The sequence below is a fragment of the Opisthocomus hoazin genome, chromosome 16 (assembly GCF_030867145.1).
Source record: "Opisthocomus hoazin isolate bOpiHoa1 chromosome 16, bOpiHoa1.hap1, whole genome shotgun sequence".
Lineage (NCBI taxonomy): Eukaryota > Metazoa > Chordata > Aves > Opisthocomiformes > Opisthocomidae > Opisthocomus > Opisthocomus hoazin.
The window spans coordinates 18063041-18078991 of NC_134429.1; the positions used below are offsets into that span (position 1 = coordinate 18063041).

At 50.0% G+C, this 15951-nt stretch overlaps 1 protein-coding gene across 6 annotated transcripts in view; it reads right to left on the reverse strand.

The window, feature by feature from the left end:
* The window catches only part of NOC2L (NOC2 like nucleolar associated transcriptional repressor), a 56209-nt gene that overhangs the window by 17280 nt on the left and 22978 nt on the right, over nucleotides 1-15951 (reverse strand). For all 6 annotated transcript variants that reach the window (XR_012765666.1, XR_012765665.1, XR_012765667.1 and 3 more), the window contains exons 13-16: nucleotides 12759-12872; nucleotides 12487-12588; nucleotides 7538-7681; nucleotides 1493-1606 (exon numbers count right to left, since the gene is read on the reverse strand). Coding sequence is in view for 2 of the 6 variants with exons in the window: in XM_075437123.1 (XP_075293238.1) it covers nucleotides 1493-1606; nucleotides 7538-7681; nucleotides 12487-12588; nucleotides 12759-12872 (474 nt within the window). In the remaining 4 variants the exon portion in view is untranslated. The remainder of the gene's footprint in view (nucleotides 1-1492; nucleotides 1607-7537; nucleotides 7682-12486; nucleotides 12589-12758; nucleotides 12873-15951) is intronic.

A 15951-nucleotide genomic window follows, 5' to 3' on the forward strand; every position in this document is an offset into this window, starting at 1 on the left:
GATCTCCTCTCCCCTTGTCATAGCTGCTTCAGCACCAGGGAAGTGGCAGCTCACACCAGCGGGGCCAGTTTTGGGCAAGAGATGAGTCCCACTCGTAGCCGTCACTTCTTGCTGTTTCTTAGTTTCCCCTCCTAATTTCCTTTCTGCAAAGGCCACATTCTCCCGCTGGGTTTGCACAGAAAATAAGCGTGCTTTTTGTTCCCTCTGCATGGCTGCCCCAGGGAATTTCAGCCTCCTGTCCTTATCTCAGGCTGGTATACGACACTGAGCATTTCCAGGATCTCCCAGGTCTTCTACCACGCTCCGGGACTTGGCTCAGAGCCAGTCATCCTCATGTCCCATCGATTATTTTAATTGTTCCCCACCATACGCTGGAGACACCAATTATATCTATTTCCTGCTGCCTGGCCCAGAGCCTAGCTCAGCCACTTTCATTGCATTAGCATCGAGACAGCCTTCCTTTAGACTCCTCATGTAAGCAACCTCCCACCCCCACCTTCTGCATCCTGGAGAGCAGGGCCATGAGGAGCAGCCAAGGAGCCTTTCCTCGGGCAGGAGATGTGGGAAACAGCGGTCTGAGCACTTCTGTCCAGACAGCAAGCCCCACCTCACAACCAGCCACCCCTGCACGGGTGAAACAAGAAAATGAAAACCAGAACTCATCTCTGATATTTCCTTTGCTAAGAGTAGAGGCATCCTCCCCTCCCTACTTTCTTGCAAACTTCGATTTTAGGATGGCAATCCAGTCATTTCCTGCAGAGCATGAAAAAGAGCTTAAGGCCTGAAAAAGAGCTAAAGGCCTACACAAGCTCAACACATTCCGTTTCACTACCAAGAAAGCAATGCAATTTGCAAGAAATGATGCAAACTGCCTGAAGCAATGTGAGAAGGCCCACGAATGTGGGGATGAACACACAGAACAGGAACTGTGTGTACAGTCGAAACTTCAAAACTACATCACGTGCTTGTTCCAAAAGTAACATCCACAGTAAGGCTACTAAACCAGTTGCTCAGACAGGATCAAATCTGTTACCCAACCTACCCCTGCCAGTACACGCAATTCCTCCATCACTACTGTCTTCAGCTTCCTAGCCTTGAATTACAAAGGCTGCTGTACCACTGGGTCTCGAACAGCATTGAGCCTGAACAGTGGCAGAGGGAAATTTACCCTAGCGCTACTTCACCCTGTCTCACCCACCCTCTATTAACTTGGGCAAATGAACAGGCTACAGGCAGAGGACACAGATGTTGCTCCTAGAGATCCCAGTAAGACAAATCCACAGGGAGCTGAAGACACCGGGGAGGCCAAAGTCCGGCCACACTCTCGCTCTTTCCAAGGATGCCCAGCCTATGCACTCACACAGCTCAAGCCAATTCCAGCTCACACCAGTGGAGCTGGTTTTGACCAGGCACTGTCCTGCTGCCAGGACACGGTGCTCTCGTCTCCCCGTGGCACACATCATGTCCAGTAAGTTAGGCATTTCGTTCTTACTCTTTCTTTGCCGCTGATTTCCAGTTGTATCTCCTTCTCTCTTAGCTTCTTCCACTGAGCATAATACTTGGTCAGAGGTGTCCCCTCCTCTTTGATCTGCTTCTCCCATTGCTCCTGTGGAGAGAGGGCGTGCACATTTAAGAAACGTTTTCAAAGCAGTGTTCCAGTACAATTTTGTCAAACACCGGGAGTTAAGAGCAGAGGTTAAGACCCTTTCCCAAACCACCTTTTCCCAGCTTCTGGGTAGGAAATTGGCAACCATGACTGAGAATGCAAGCAGGACTAAGCATCGATTTAGGCACAATCGTTTAAGCAGCTACTGAGTCAGGAATGGTGTGACTGACAGCTCTCCTTAGGTAAATAAATGCCTGGGCACTGCAAGGAGATCAAAATAAGTCAAAAGATGAGATAGACACACTGGCCAATACAACAGCTTACCTAGGCAATACCAAAGCACAGGATACCAATGGCACTGAAGGACAGCAGAAGATCCTCATAAAGGAGCATCTATATGGTGGTGCGTAAGATGCTTTAGGTTACGGAAGATCACCACATTTTCTCAGCATGGTGTCCTGAAACGTAGGTTCCCAGATTCCTATTTCTCCCTTCTAGAAGAGGCTTGATTCTCAGACTTGCTAAGAACTCACAGTAGGCTCTCCTAAAATCAGTGCAATGCCTGCTGGGATCCACTATTATTATCTTGGCCTTGAACACTCACTTCTACTCTAGCTCTAGTGAGAAGACACTGACACAAGTCAGACGATGCAGCCTACTGTAATGAAAAAGAAATTACTTCAACTGAAACCTGAAGGTAGGAATCAGAGGGACAGATCAGAGGATCTATCAGGACAAAATCTGTTCCCTGCTCCTTCCACGGAGGCATCTGATCACCTGCTCAGTTCTTGCTTTTTAATTCAGAAAAACCTCACGCAAGCATCTACAAGACCTAAGTACCAAAGATGTCCGATTGCCTTCTTCCCCTGTTCTACAGCCAAGTGTTTATTTTTGAAACAAACGTTCCCCTGCAGGGTCTTGGACTCTTCCCAACCTTGAGAGAGCAGAGCACGAAGAAGTGCTGAGCCTGCTTCCTACGTTCAAGCGGGGAGAATAAGGATGTGCAAACACCGTAAATGGTGGAAAGCAAATTAAATAGTTAAAAATTCTTTTACGCTTGAATCATTTGGCATGTTAGTGCTGAAAGTGGGGTGGTGGTATGTCATTAAAATACATTCTTCCTAACCTGCCAACATCTCTTTAACTTAAAACCCACACAGAACTGTACCTGTTAACTGGATTACCAAGTGCCCAGAGGCTTTGCATTACCGCCCAGTAAAAAGTCAATCCAGTGTAAGCAGAAAGACATGACACACAAGCAGGAATTGAAGAGGAAGGGAATGAGCAACAGGAGCAAAGGTTAGCATGGATACAGTCAAAGGTCAACAGAGATCCAAAGGAGTATCCTGGATCCCGGGCTGAGAACAAATCCAGAGCTCTGTATGGGCAGCTGTGTGTACACAATGCTCCTGACTGAGGATGGGAACAAAAGGCCAGACCATCTTCCGAGCAGAAAACGCAGCAGCAGCTCAAATATTCTTCACCAGATCCCAAATCAACTGCTTCTGGGGAGCCGAGCCCCAAAACTAGGGAGCTATGATGTGTTGGCTGCAGCCTGCGAGCCAAGGTGCGGGAAGCAGTTTGTTTAACGAGCAGTGTATGAACGAGAAGAGGGAACGAGCAGGTCTCCACAAGGGACAGCAGCGCAGAGCTCCCAGCTTACACAAATAAGCAAGTACTCGGTGTATACTGTGAAGTGAAATACATCAGTCTGTGCCAGCTCTTGATTTTGCCCACGGCTGGGAGGGAAGCGGAGATGATCTGTGGTCCCTGCAGCTGGCACCAGGAGCTGAACTTTGGCAATTAAATGGCGACCAGCTTGTGTCACCTGCACTCTAATGGCGCAGAATCTATTTATGTATCCTGCAACAGGCGCTATCAATACTGCATCAAGCCAGACAGGCCCTTTCTGGTAATCATGGGTCCCAGACTCACCACCCCCTGGGACTGTTGTAACACGGCTCCGGGTCTGCACGGCCGGAGCCTGCGTCTGCTCCCCGCTCTCCTCGCCGGCAGGCTGACTGCAAGCACGGCTGACGCACCGCCGACTCCAGCAGCACTCGCTAGCCGAGACGCCAGCCCGCAGACAGCACAACTTCACTGTCGATCCGACCCACCACCGTGGCAAGAGGAGTAATTCCTGAGGAGTACAAAGTCACCCCACTTACAGAACAGGCTCATATCAGGCTGCTGGATGTAATCAGGCAATTTGTTGATGCTGCTTGGTACAGACAGCTTGAGTAAGACTTTTCTTAGAGAGGGCAAAAGCCTATTTGTTCTGATACAGCTTTTTTGGTTTTAAAGTGTGTTGGAATCCAGAGATAAAAAAAGACCACTAAAACACTCCCACCTTTCTAGTCAGAACACCTCAACAGGAATTTTAAGAGTGGATGCCATCACACCCACTTTAACCATTTGCAATTCTCCTTCTACTGCTGCTTTTGCATCACTGTGCTGTGGGGCAACACCCAGCATGGATCAAGCCCACAGGGCTAACATCTGCACAAATGTAACCAAGATCATCACCCACCCTCCAGAAAAAACTCCCATCTGAAATGCGAGATGGGGATGAACGCAGCAGATCTGGAAATCCCATGGAAATGAGGCAATGCTTTCCATCAGCTCATTCCTTTACTTCACATTCCATGAAGCGTAACAGCCTGCTGGGCTGCACCGTTCTCAAACGAAGGTTCCCCAGCTCCGTGCAAGGCCCTGCCCGGGAGCCACAGAGCTGTAACGCAGCCCGGCACACGCTGCGGGTCCTGGCGCGCTCTCTGCCTTCCCTGCATTCTCCCCTGCCAGTCCAGAGCCCACGTTAGTGCAGACGAACCTAAAATCAGAGCTGCACATTATGCATCTGGATTCAACTTCAGTTGCAGGCTCCACTTTTTTTGGCTCCCCTCACAAAGACCAGCATTAGTATAGTAACCATAGCATAGTAACCTATTAGCACTCTCTAAAAAGCACCGACTCTCAAATATCAACCTGCTGCTTATAAAAAGAGTAAAGTTCTCAATCTTAAAATCATGTGGAAGAAGTCAAGCTGAACACAACTGGTGTGCCTATCCCTCCACACCACAGTTCCTGGGATGCAAGGAGAGATCCCGCCACATTAAGTTAAATGTTGCACCACCATGCTCCCCCTTGCAGCACGAAGTTCAATCCCCAGGCTGTTTCTTCTTTAAAATTCTATGATATAGATGCTTAGGTAAAATCCAGCTCTCTAAAGCACACCCACTACTCAGAGGTGCAGATCCAATCACATTCACAACCTTTATTCCCCTCATTTAATCCTATTTCTCTGTAATTCCCCCCATGAAAGCCGCATTTCAGCGTGCTGCATGGAAGAATTAGCTCACAATTTGGGCTCTGCTCCCTACAGTGGAGCAGCTACAAATGCATGGGTGCGAATACCAGAGAGCACTCGCTTTCAGTTGCTCTTGCTGGCAAGGGGGACATGAATCCTCCCCTCGCCTCTCTCTTTCCCTTCCCTTTTCTGGAAGCATTTGCTCATGAGAAGTGTTAACGCCCCACATATCCTGGAGACAGCCTGGCAAACTCCACCCAGACTCTGAGTGACACCAAATTGTTCTGGGAAGCCCAGTTTCTGTGGGAGCTTTGGCCCTTCTTGGGATCTACACATCTGCTTGCGAAGGAGTAGGGGGAAAACACAGGGCCACCTGGGCACAAAACCTGCCCTCCGGGTACAAAAGATAAGCCACTAGGGCTCTTGCACCCCACAGAAGTACCGAGCGGGCTGTCTGCTCCCAGGAGCGCTGGTGTCCCAGTCATCCAAAGGACAAGAAAGGCTACCTTCTCCCATAGGACACCACCACCACAGTGCAAGACCACAGCTTGCACGGGCAATCCAGACACCTTCCCTGCGCAGCACGTCACGCTGCTGCTCTGTCCCCTGAAACGGCAGAACAGTCGTCTCCAAAAAGGTTTGGCAAAGTGGGGGCTCCTTCCCCTAACCACCCCCCCTTAGTCAAGGCCCGCTGCCTGCTGCTGCCCCTCCAGAGCCAACCCTGCCTGATTCACGCTGCTCAGCCACCCAGATGTCCCTGGCAAAGCGGGTGCACCCGTGTCAGCGAGGAGACATACAGGCAGCAAAGATGGTAAAATAATCGTTTAGCTCTTACAGAAGGGACTGCAGCCAGAGCTGCTGGGAAAAGCAGACAGTGGCAGAGTTGTTGGAAACCCTGCTTTATTTAGCCAACGACCTTCCCCAGCCCATCTGTTTCACGGAGAGCCCCAGAGGCTCCAATCTCTATCTCTGCAGAGTGGGTGGGTGGTCACAGCACTGCCCGCAAAAAATACAGACCAACAAAACCCTAACCGCTCCAGACGGGAAGCATCATTCCCTTCGCAAAGCAGTCCAACCCAGAACGGCATTTACAGAACCAAACACTACTCAGCCACTTCAAACCCAGTTCCATCAACCCCTTAATCCCAGAATAGCGCTGCCGTGTGATATGCCAGGATTCCAAACGATAATTTTCCTGCAGTCCTCTCGCCCCGAGTGTCTGCAGACAAACTGGTCTGCACTGCAACTTCTGCTCCATGCCCAGCTCCACGCCAACAGGTGGAGGTTTCGACGACGCAGAACTCCAGACCTCCCAATGTTACCAGGTGGCCACAGAGAGACCTCTCTGACCCACCAGTTACCTCGCAAACAGAGATATTTTCACCTCTCTCCTCCCAGGCAAGCAAGAGTCAGACCTGTTACTTCCTCTCACACAGAGAGGCACACACACACCCCGCTCACCTATCAGGCTTGCAAAGGCTGCTGCGCTGGATAAAAAGCAAAAATAAAACATCCAATCCAAACAACAGGCAAACAAAGCTTCATTAACAAGGCTTCCTTCCCTTTGGCTTCATTTACATAGGGCCTGGATTTCAAATACCTCAGAGTTTAGGTCAGGTCAACCAGTCCCCAAAGAAGGATGGAGCAAAGCAAAAGAAGAAAAGCCTTCAAGCAAGGACACTGACAGGAACGTCCTGACAATATGCTACACCATCCCTAGGAGGACCTGGCTCAGAGCAGGCAGACTCCAGGAGCAGAGGAAACAAGGAGAAAGGCAGCATCTCTCAGCCTGTTAACCAGATGTTCTAATATATTATTTTCGAGCTGCACTACAGTTCATTTCCTAAGATAAGAGGGGGTTCTCCATCATCACCTTAGTCACTACTTCATCTCATCTCTAAGGCAGAATCCTGAGGTTTAACTCCACTGCCCCACAGGCCCTGTGAGCCACCCACAGCCCCTGCAACTTTTTGAGGTGTTGGACGTGCCCAGGATTTCTCAGCAGGCTGGACGCTTAGGCTGCAGACAGAAGAATATACCAGCATCTCTCCTGAGCAGCAGCTGCAGTGCCCGAAATGCCCGATCACTGTTCTTAAGGCTCTTAACTTTCCTGATTCTGTAGCTTTGCCTCCACAAGGGCCCAGGAAAATGGGGAAAGGTTTGCCTCAGGATCCCGAACTGCCAGTGATGGCTTGGTCCTACACTGCTGGAGACAGGTCTCTACAGACCAGGAGGAAGCAACACGCTTACAGACGTGGCAGAATCCTCCCTATCACTTTCGGCACAAACTGGCACCTACATATCAGGAAAGGGATGAGGAAGAAAACCAAGAAACTTCTCAGCAACGGAGATGCCCCAGCAAAGCAAGACGCTTCCATGCATTATGTGTGTTATAAATAATAGCAGGGTATACTTTACGGACTGTGTTTTCCATGAGGCTCTTGGCTGCAGAGCCTTGCCAGCTATAGCATCAGAGCCCTGCCGAGTTCAGTTGTTTGTGAACATCTGCCCCACCCCACGCGCTCCCGTTTCCATGATCTCGTCGTCCCTCCTGCCTCCGCTCAACCCAGCAGCCGGAGTCTGACTGTCTTTCCAGGAAGCCCAAATCGAAGTAGCAGACTCACCACAGACTCCCTGTTGGCCACGCCGAAGGTGGCTTTCTGACGCCTGCTGGCGACGTAGGCAGAATTTTCCTGCAGTTTCTCCAGGAGCTGCTGGATAGGCTTGCAGTAGTTGGCAATCTTGCATTCCTTCAGGAAAGATTTTAGCTGGGAGGGGGAAAAGGAGAGGAAGAATGAAAGCAATGTAATCGTTTCCATAAACGGATCCCACCAGCAAAAAGCCATTTCCCAGCCCCAGTGACAGACAGCACGGGGCGCCTTTTCCCTTCAGTTCACACCACACTCCAGTGTATCACCCACATGCAGCCCCGGGGGGTCCCACCACCCTGCGCTGGGAGGATGCAAAGCATTGCAGTGACAGGCCAGACATTTGTATGCAACCCAGCACAGGGGCCTTGCTCAAAAACAGCTCTTTGCACCCTTTAACACTACTTCTTTCTGAAAAAAATGTATCAGCGGAGTTCAAGCAGCCAGCAGAAAGAAAAATCTATGCTCTCTAGGGCCTCAGCTGCTAGCTGCCACTGTAGGTACAGTATCAGTGTCTCCTGCTCAGCCAAATAGTAAGAGGGACTGTGGACCAGAGGCACAGAGACCAGGAGTAACGGTGGATACCTGTGGATGCTAGATGGCCAAAAGCACAGGGAAGCCAGGATCAGAATGGGGAAAGGTGTCTGTGGGTTAAGACTGCAGAACACCAGCAGATATCGGAATGGGAAAACCAAATACAAGAGGGTGCGGATGAGACTGATGGCTGGGAGTGAAGGTAGAGTTTGAGAAGAGTCTTAAAACTGGGGTGGAAGCATCTGTGGACTGGGACTAAGGGTCTCTGGCATAGCTCGGTGGGCAAACTCGGTGCTGTGAAGCAGCAGAGCTGTGGGTCAGGACAGACGGCCATCTGCAGAGTCACACAGGGTGAAGTTTGCTTCATGTCTCACTGTACCAACCCAACTCCAGCTGGCACCAGTGAGTTTTCAAGGGCGCAAACCCACACACCCACCACACAGCAAAATAACCCTCTCTGTGGACAACTTGTGCAGCATGTGCCTTGATAATTCTTTCTTTTAGACTCCAGGCCTTATGTGTAACTCTCGGGACAAGAGCCAGTCTGCCAGGAAACCACAAACCCTACTGCTGCCTGAAAGGGCAAGGATCATCCTACTCACAGAGAATCTGCTCCTGCCCTCTCTCTGCACCCAAAACACACTTCATCACTCTCAGACAATGAGAATTCATTGCAAACAGAGCACATTTTGGTGTTGTTTTCTTGTTTTATCTCAGTAGCCTTGTCTTCAAGCAAACCTCTTTTCTCCCCACCAAAGCAGACTTCCCCTCCCAATACAAACCACCCTCCAACACCACTGCACTGTTCTGACATCTCCAAACTAAAATAGAAGGCAGCAGTGGATGCTCTTGATGACAGAGAGAGAGCGAGCGAGCGAGAGAGGGAGATGGGGGTATCCAGATGGACTCAAGGCTTGAATTCCACTTTACTACGCTGCCTGCTAATGGTTTTCACCAACCCCAAGACAAGCCTCTGGAGTGCTGTCCAAATTCTGCAGGCCAAGCTCTTTGCTAGGGCCATATATATATACGCACACACTACACAGACACTTGATTTAGAGAAAGAGATCCAACAAGGCAAAAGAAAACGGTTAACCACAATGGAACCTTCATCTCAGCTGGGACCTGCAGATGCTATCGTGATAGAGATAACAGGTTTCTAGTCAGTTCTCTACTTATGGCTTCAAACATTCTGCCTCAAAAGAGCTGGGGGAAGGAGGAAGATGTCTCCCCCCGTCAAGCCTACATGTTAGCTTGATCTTGCATGCCAAGTGGGTAGGTATCAAATGTAAATCAAGAGGAGACAGTCACACCTAGCCCCTCTCTGTCAGGACACTGCTCTCCTGATGGGTATATTGCTGCAGGCTCTGCTGTCTGCTACACACATGGACAATGTCCCCCATTACCTAGCAGCTAGGGCTTCTCTTGTCCCTTTACCCCTAGCGTAACATCCAACTCGGAAAAATGAGAGTTAAAACGACCCTTTCCCCCTTTCCACAAAGCAAACAGCCCATTAAACAAGTACAAAGGAACCACCAACCAAACTATTCTTCTTCTGGTGAAGCCTGTTCTACCCTCACCCTCTTTTTCTAAAATTGTTTTTTTTTTTATAGGTGCTGCATATTTATCTCCACTGAGAGATGCATTTGTCATTCGATTTATCTCACTTGATCCCACAGCTGCAGCCCCAGATCCATTTCATCCGCTAGCACATACATTATCATTTTTCTTTCGCTGCAGAAGTGTCACCAGAAATCCTGCAAAATCTCAGGCTCTATCTGTGCAGTTTGGTGTTGTGTGCTCGTTCTCACAGCCGTATGCTTCATTTCTTCTTTCCCCCTCCTCTCTCCTACCCCTGCAATCCCTCACAGTCCCACTACTATCTGCCACAGATATTAACGAAACGTAATGAGATCTCAGTCCTGTGTTAAGAGGCAGGGAACCAAGAAGGTAAAAGAAGATAAAGGACAGAGAGAGAAGGGGACTCCATGTATGGCTTTTTCCACTCTACTACATACAATCACCATATCTTTCCAGAATAAAAGCAATCAGAACATACATGCGCGTGTATGTGTGTGTATGTGTTACTAACATCTCGCGTTGGTTCCTAGCTAAGCAGCTCTGTGATTAGTGGGATTGATTCTGTCGAACTGCCAGCCTTAAACACCAATGGTTTATACCAGCAGAGACCACAGCACAAACCCAGCTCCTCTTCCCGTAAACGACGCAGGGAACTACAAATGATCTGAAGCAGCTGAGTGTGTGTGTTCCAGGGAACCCAAAACAAGCACAATCCCAAAAAGCGGAGGGAGTATTCAACTCGGGACAGAGAGCAAGCAGCAGCAGGGGCGGCTGCTGGCAAGGCAACCCGGCACCTCCTGCCCTTCTGTCTAGCCGCAAGTCACACCTAGAACACGCCATCTCCTGCCTCCACCCAGCAGTACCTACCCCTTATCGACACCTGCCCAGTTTTTCCGTTTAATCTCCCACCTCTGCTCCGTGATGCTCGTCAGGGCTCTAGAGGAGGGAAGAGGCAGTCTCTTCCAACCACCCAGACCCACAGGCTCTGCACTCGGAGCTCCTCATCAGCTTGCAGAGGCAGTGACCACCTCGGGGTCATCCCAGCAGCTGGGCAGAACAGAGGCCTTTGAACTGTCGCCCGCCTCTGCTGGCTCTCCTTGCCTTTGATCTGCCCGGGTGCTTCCTGCCTTCCAGGCAGGGAGGTTTTAAAAGTTCAGTTTGAAGGCAGTTCAGCCCAGCTTCTCCCAAAGCCGCTGACCAGAAGACGAGGAACGCAACCCTCGCCAGCTGGAACACAGCCCCTACGACACGGCACTGAGAGAAGCGTGAGCTCATCGGGGAGGAAGAATCAGGACAGATGGATTTTTACAGTTAACTGGAACCGTTCCAGGAGAAAAGCCTCACCCCACACACTTTCCCGAAGACTCTGAGATTTTGGGAAGCTAACCTCAGCACCCCAGCCCAGCAGACGCCACGAGGCTGTGGTGAGTGGCAGCCAAACAGGAATCCGATCGCGTTAATTCTCTGCAGAAATACAGGCTGGTCCCGGGGTGTGTTTGGAAGCCACAGGGCGCTTGGTGCCAGAGGGCCGTCAGCCGTTTTTCATTCCAGCTAGAACATCGGCTCCGACAGCTTCGATGCTCTCAACAGCTGCTGGCTGAGAGGGAAGGGCTTTGTTCGCCGCCGATAAGCGAGAAGCACGCAAAGCGAGAGCAAGCACAGGAGCTGCTCTCCTAGCACAGAGAGTGCCTGTCAGCTCACATTAGCCAAAGCAGCCTACTGCCAGCCAGGCAGCGGCCTGTGCCAGGCTGCAGGGACCCAGCCAAGAGCCGCGCGCCTGACAGATGCCAGCCTACTACACACAGCAGAAACAAGGAGATTTGCCACCCAAGCAGCCGGTGGGTCCCAACCGAGACATTGCTCCCACGTCAGCCAGAGGCATCGTAGCAACAAGGTACGCAGACAGAGGGTCTCGCGGCAGACACCAATGCAAAGCAGAGGTTTATGTCCCCATGGAGGATACGTCAGCAGCCCTCTGCCAAACTTGTGTGACACCTGCCACTCATGAGTTAAAAATAGAGAGGACTGGGTAGAAGGGAGGGAACAAGTTCCAACACATTTGCACTGAGCAATCTTACTGCTCAAAGCAGAGAGGCCACTGCTCATTCAACACTGAAGCCACCCAGCTAGCAAGGTACTAGCGAAGGATTATGCCCAACACACCCCGATGCACACATGTCATTATTGGGCAGTTTTAAGTAAACTTGAAGGGGGGCTACGAAGAACACGCTGCACCACAGAATGCCAGGGGAGAGGCAAAGGAGCAGCACCGCTGTTGGGTGCAGCAAGCAGGAGGGATGGAGGCAGGCATCGTACTGTTTTGTACAGAGGGATTTGGGGAGAAAGTGCCCCAGCTGACAGAGATACTGAAAGGAGGGAAGATTGCCATCTCGTGGAGAGGACGCGAGGGAGGCCGCGAGGCAAGGAAAAGTATGGGCTCACAGAGCACAAGGTACTGCTCTGAGACAGCCCAGCAATTCGGACAGCTCTGAATTGCCAAGAACTCATGCGCATTCGCTAGTCAAAACCGCATCTCCACCGCAGTTATGCAGCCCTCTGTTCCACTTTGGCTCCCGAAACAGTGGCTACCTCCACAGATGCTTTCACCTACCTTCAGCCTCCTACTTAGACATAATGCCCTTGTTCCTCCCCAAGAATTCCCCAAAATGCAAAGAAAAACTATATTAAGAAAAGATAAATGGCTCTCCCCTCACACTGTGAGGACCATCTTGAGTTCCCTATTAGCTTAAACAACTTTATCCCACTCTATGCACATTCATGGCGTGACTGAGAAGTGTTTTACACCTTACCTGAATGACAGTGGGGAGAACCAACTCTGGGAATCCAATGCTGCAGGCTTGGCAATGGAGATACTCCAGCATCAGGTCATAGAGCTGCTCAATGAGTCCATCCTGGGTAGGGGAAGCGGAAATCGAGATATCAGGTAGGAACTAAACCCTACAGCGCCCAGATTGGGAAACGAGTCTCCAGCCTTACGGGACAGGAACACAAACCATACTGCTAGGGCAACTCTGTTGTCTACAGAGAAGCTGCGCACGCTTGGCCGCTGAGTTCCACTTACTCGGAAGGCCTTCTCCTGCAGGTTGGCACTGGAAAGCTTCAAGATGACTGCGAAGTTTATAGGCTTAGCACTCATACGTCCTGGCTTCTTGTTGAAATCCACTTGCTGGAAAACCTACAACAGAAAAAAAAAGAGCATAAAGATGATCACGCTGCAGAACAAAACAGATACCAAATGACTCAACTAAGACCCTGCAGCTGGTGGCAGAGCTGAGAAGATGATCCAGACATCCTCATCCTCGCTTACCTGTTCTGATCACTGTACCACAGCTTTCTTGAATACCCTAGCAAGGGAGCAAATACCAACCACATTTGAAACTTCAGAGACCGAGTGTCAAAGATGCCACTGAAGCGTGAGGTAAAAGGAAACCAACACAAACAACAGCACAAGAAACTAGAGGTTTGTTCCTCAGACACATGCTTCTAGAGGTCAGAAAGATCACCCTATAAAGTTGAGCGTATTTTGGAGCTGTCCCTTAAGGTGAGCAGCTCTTCAACAGCAAGACTAAGTGTTGCTTACGCCAAGTCCATTACCCTTTTATTGTCAGTGAAATAATTGTCCCAGGAAGCAGAGAGACCAGTAAGTCCTTTTCACAAAACCTCCTTGCCAGGCAAGGTTTCTATTCTAACACATTTCCCATTGGCATCCTTTGTACCAATTAAAACTGAACAGCCTTTCAATAAGCGCATATTATTCTCCGTGGGCACACTTCCTTTTCTAGCAAGGGACACGGAGAAAAACTGGCCCCTTCCCATACTTTGAGAGGAGACCATGCACCCTGCTCATCAAGATGATGCGCACACACAAGCTCTAGGGTACAGCTGGATGCCCAGTAGACTGGCACATAATGTCGAAAGGTATATCTGCACCTTTGCTTTTGTGTTTTTCCAGAGTTTGTTTAAAGATAATGGTTGGGGAGTGTTTCTGAAACAGAAGATATGCAGCTTACATAGCATAAAGAAGAAAACAGAGGGGAAGTTTACGTGTGTGTGACTGGCTCTCCAGGGTGGCATCTCAAGTTTGGTTTTAATTAAGAAGAGCCATTATTGCCTTAAAACTTAACAAACTGTAATCAAGACCAAGAACTATGAAAGCCTTTTCCCCACTCCCTCCTTTTTGGAAGGAGTTTCCCAGCTTCACTGGGGGAAGTGTAACATGAATCAACGAGAATTTCCATTCTTCACTTCCCCGCAAGGCTACATTTGGCACAGAGGAAAGCTATTTTCAGCTGAAATGGCTAGAGTCACAATCTGCCTTGGTCCCTGCTGCCCTGGACAGGTACCCTACCCCAATGAGCCTGTATGCTGTGCTGCTCTTCCTCTGAAGCTGTGATGCAGGAAGGAGCAGAAGGTTTCTAAAATGAGCAGCAACACAAGTGTGCCCTTTCCCAGCCTGGCAGGGGCAACCTCAGGAGAAAGATGGTAAGAACTGCAAAAACCACTTGGTCCAGGGCAGATTCCCAGAGATCCTCATCAGGGGATAACAAGCAGCAATCAAGGGAGGTGTTCACTAGCAATGGGATCTCATTAAAAAAAAAAATCAACCAGCAATTGGTAATCATTTGCATATCCAACAACAACCATTGATGGGGGCTGACGAGGAGCATTTTCTGCCCACCCATACTTTTCAGCACCTCGAAAGCAACCTACAGTCCCTCTGCCCATCCCCACCGCTTTTAAATCATGCTCCTGAGCAGGAAATTATTTCTATTCCCTCTATGCAGCAGCAACACATTCATCATCAGACCCCAACCAGCCCAGCAACCTGGGGATGCAGCACACTGATTGCTAGAGGGTGAGGTGAGGAGGAAAGGGAGGGTGTTCAGGTCACACGGATGCCCCCAGGCCAGAAAAGCACGGAGACGACTATCGATTTTTTACATTTTATTTGTCAATCCAGGTTATTTGGGAGGGAGGGACAAGCTTGGTGGCTTGTGAAAACAAAGAGCCCTAGCCTAGGGAATCGATGCTATAAACCTCGTTATGCACAGTTATTTCTTTGGCCAAAACAGCAGTATTGATCCCTGAGGTCAGACGCATTAAAGCGAAAGGCGTCAGGCTCTGTGGGATCCTAACATGCCACTAGGCAAGCAGGGAAATGCAACCAGAGGTTCTGAAACTCTCCCAGGAGGTGCTAGGGAGCGGGTCAGGACATGTGGGAAGCGGGGAAAATGTGGTTCCCGTCTCCAGACTGTGCAGAATGGATCAGCTAACTGCCAGACTGAAGGAGGGGATGACTGATGTCTAGGAATCCTGTGGCAGAGTGGAAAGGCGCTAATGAGGGACTAGAGGGCCAGAAAATGTCAAAAGCCAACAATCTGGCTTAAGTGATAACCACTAGCAGACAGAGGGAAGGACAAGGCAACACAGGCAGGAAGGAGAAGGATTTTTGGCAATCTCAAGCTCACAGACGATTTCCGCGTGGCTAGTCGGAAGGGTTCTCAGATATACAGTCTGCACTGCTGGAGTGCAAACCAGAAAAACCACCTCTGCACCCACAGCAGTCCCAGTGTATGGCCCCATCTGCCCTCCACTTCTTTCTCTCAGGCTCTAGCAAAAGCCTTCTGGCATCTGCTTTGATCACCCCAAAGCTGGCTGCCCAAGGCCAGCTCACAGCAAGCATACCGTGCTTTGCTGGGCCTGCCTGCAGCTTTCCCCCACATCTGCCAGTCACCCTCCTGCTTCACAGAGGGAAGGGCTGAGAAAGCCTAGTAAAGCTGCTCCAGCAGAGTCTGATTATTGTAAAGTTCAGACAAGCTCCCAAGTTCTGCAGAAGCTGGCTTGAAGCACTCTGTCACTAAACAGTCAAGGTTGGAAGGGACCTCTGGAAGTCATCCAGCAGGGTCAGCTGGAATAGGTTGCTCAGGGCCACGTCTAGCCAGATTCTTGAGTATCTCCAAGGACAGACACTCCACTATTTATCTAGGCAACCTGTCCTAGCCTCACCATATAAAATTGTTGGGGTTTGTTTTTTTTCTCCCAATGCTTAAGTGGGACCTCCTGCATTTCATTTGCTGCATATCACCTCTCGTCACTAAGTGCCATTCAGAAAAGTCTGGCTTCAATCTCTTTATTCATAGAATGGCTGAGGTTGGAAGAGAGCTCTGGAGGTCACCTTGCCCAGTCTGCCCTACTCAAGCAGGGCCACCTACAGCCTGCGGCCCAGGACCACGTCCAGATTACTTCTGAGTATC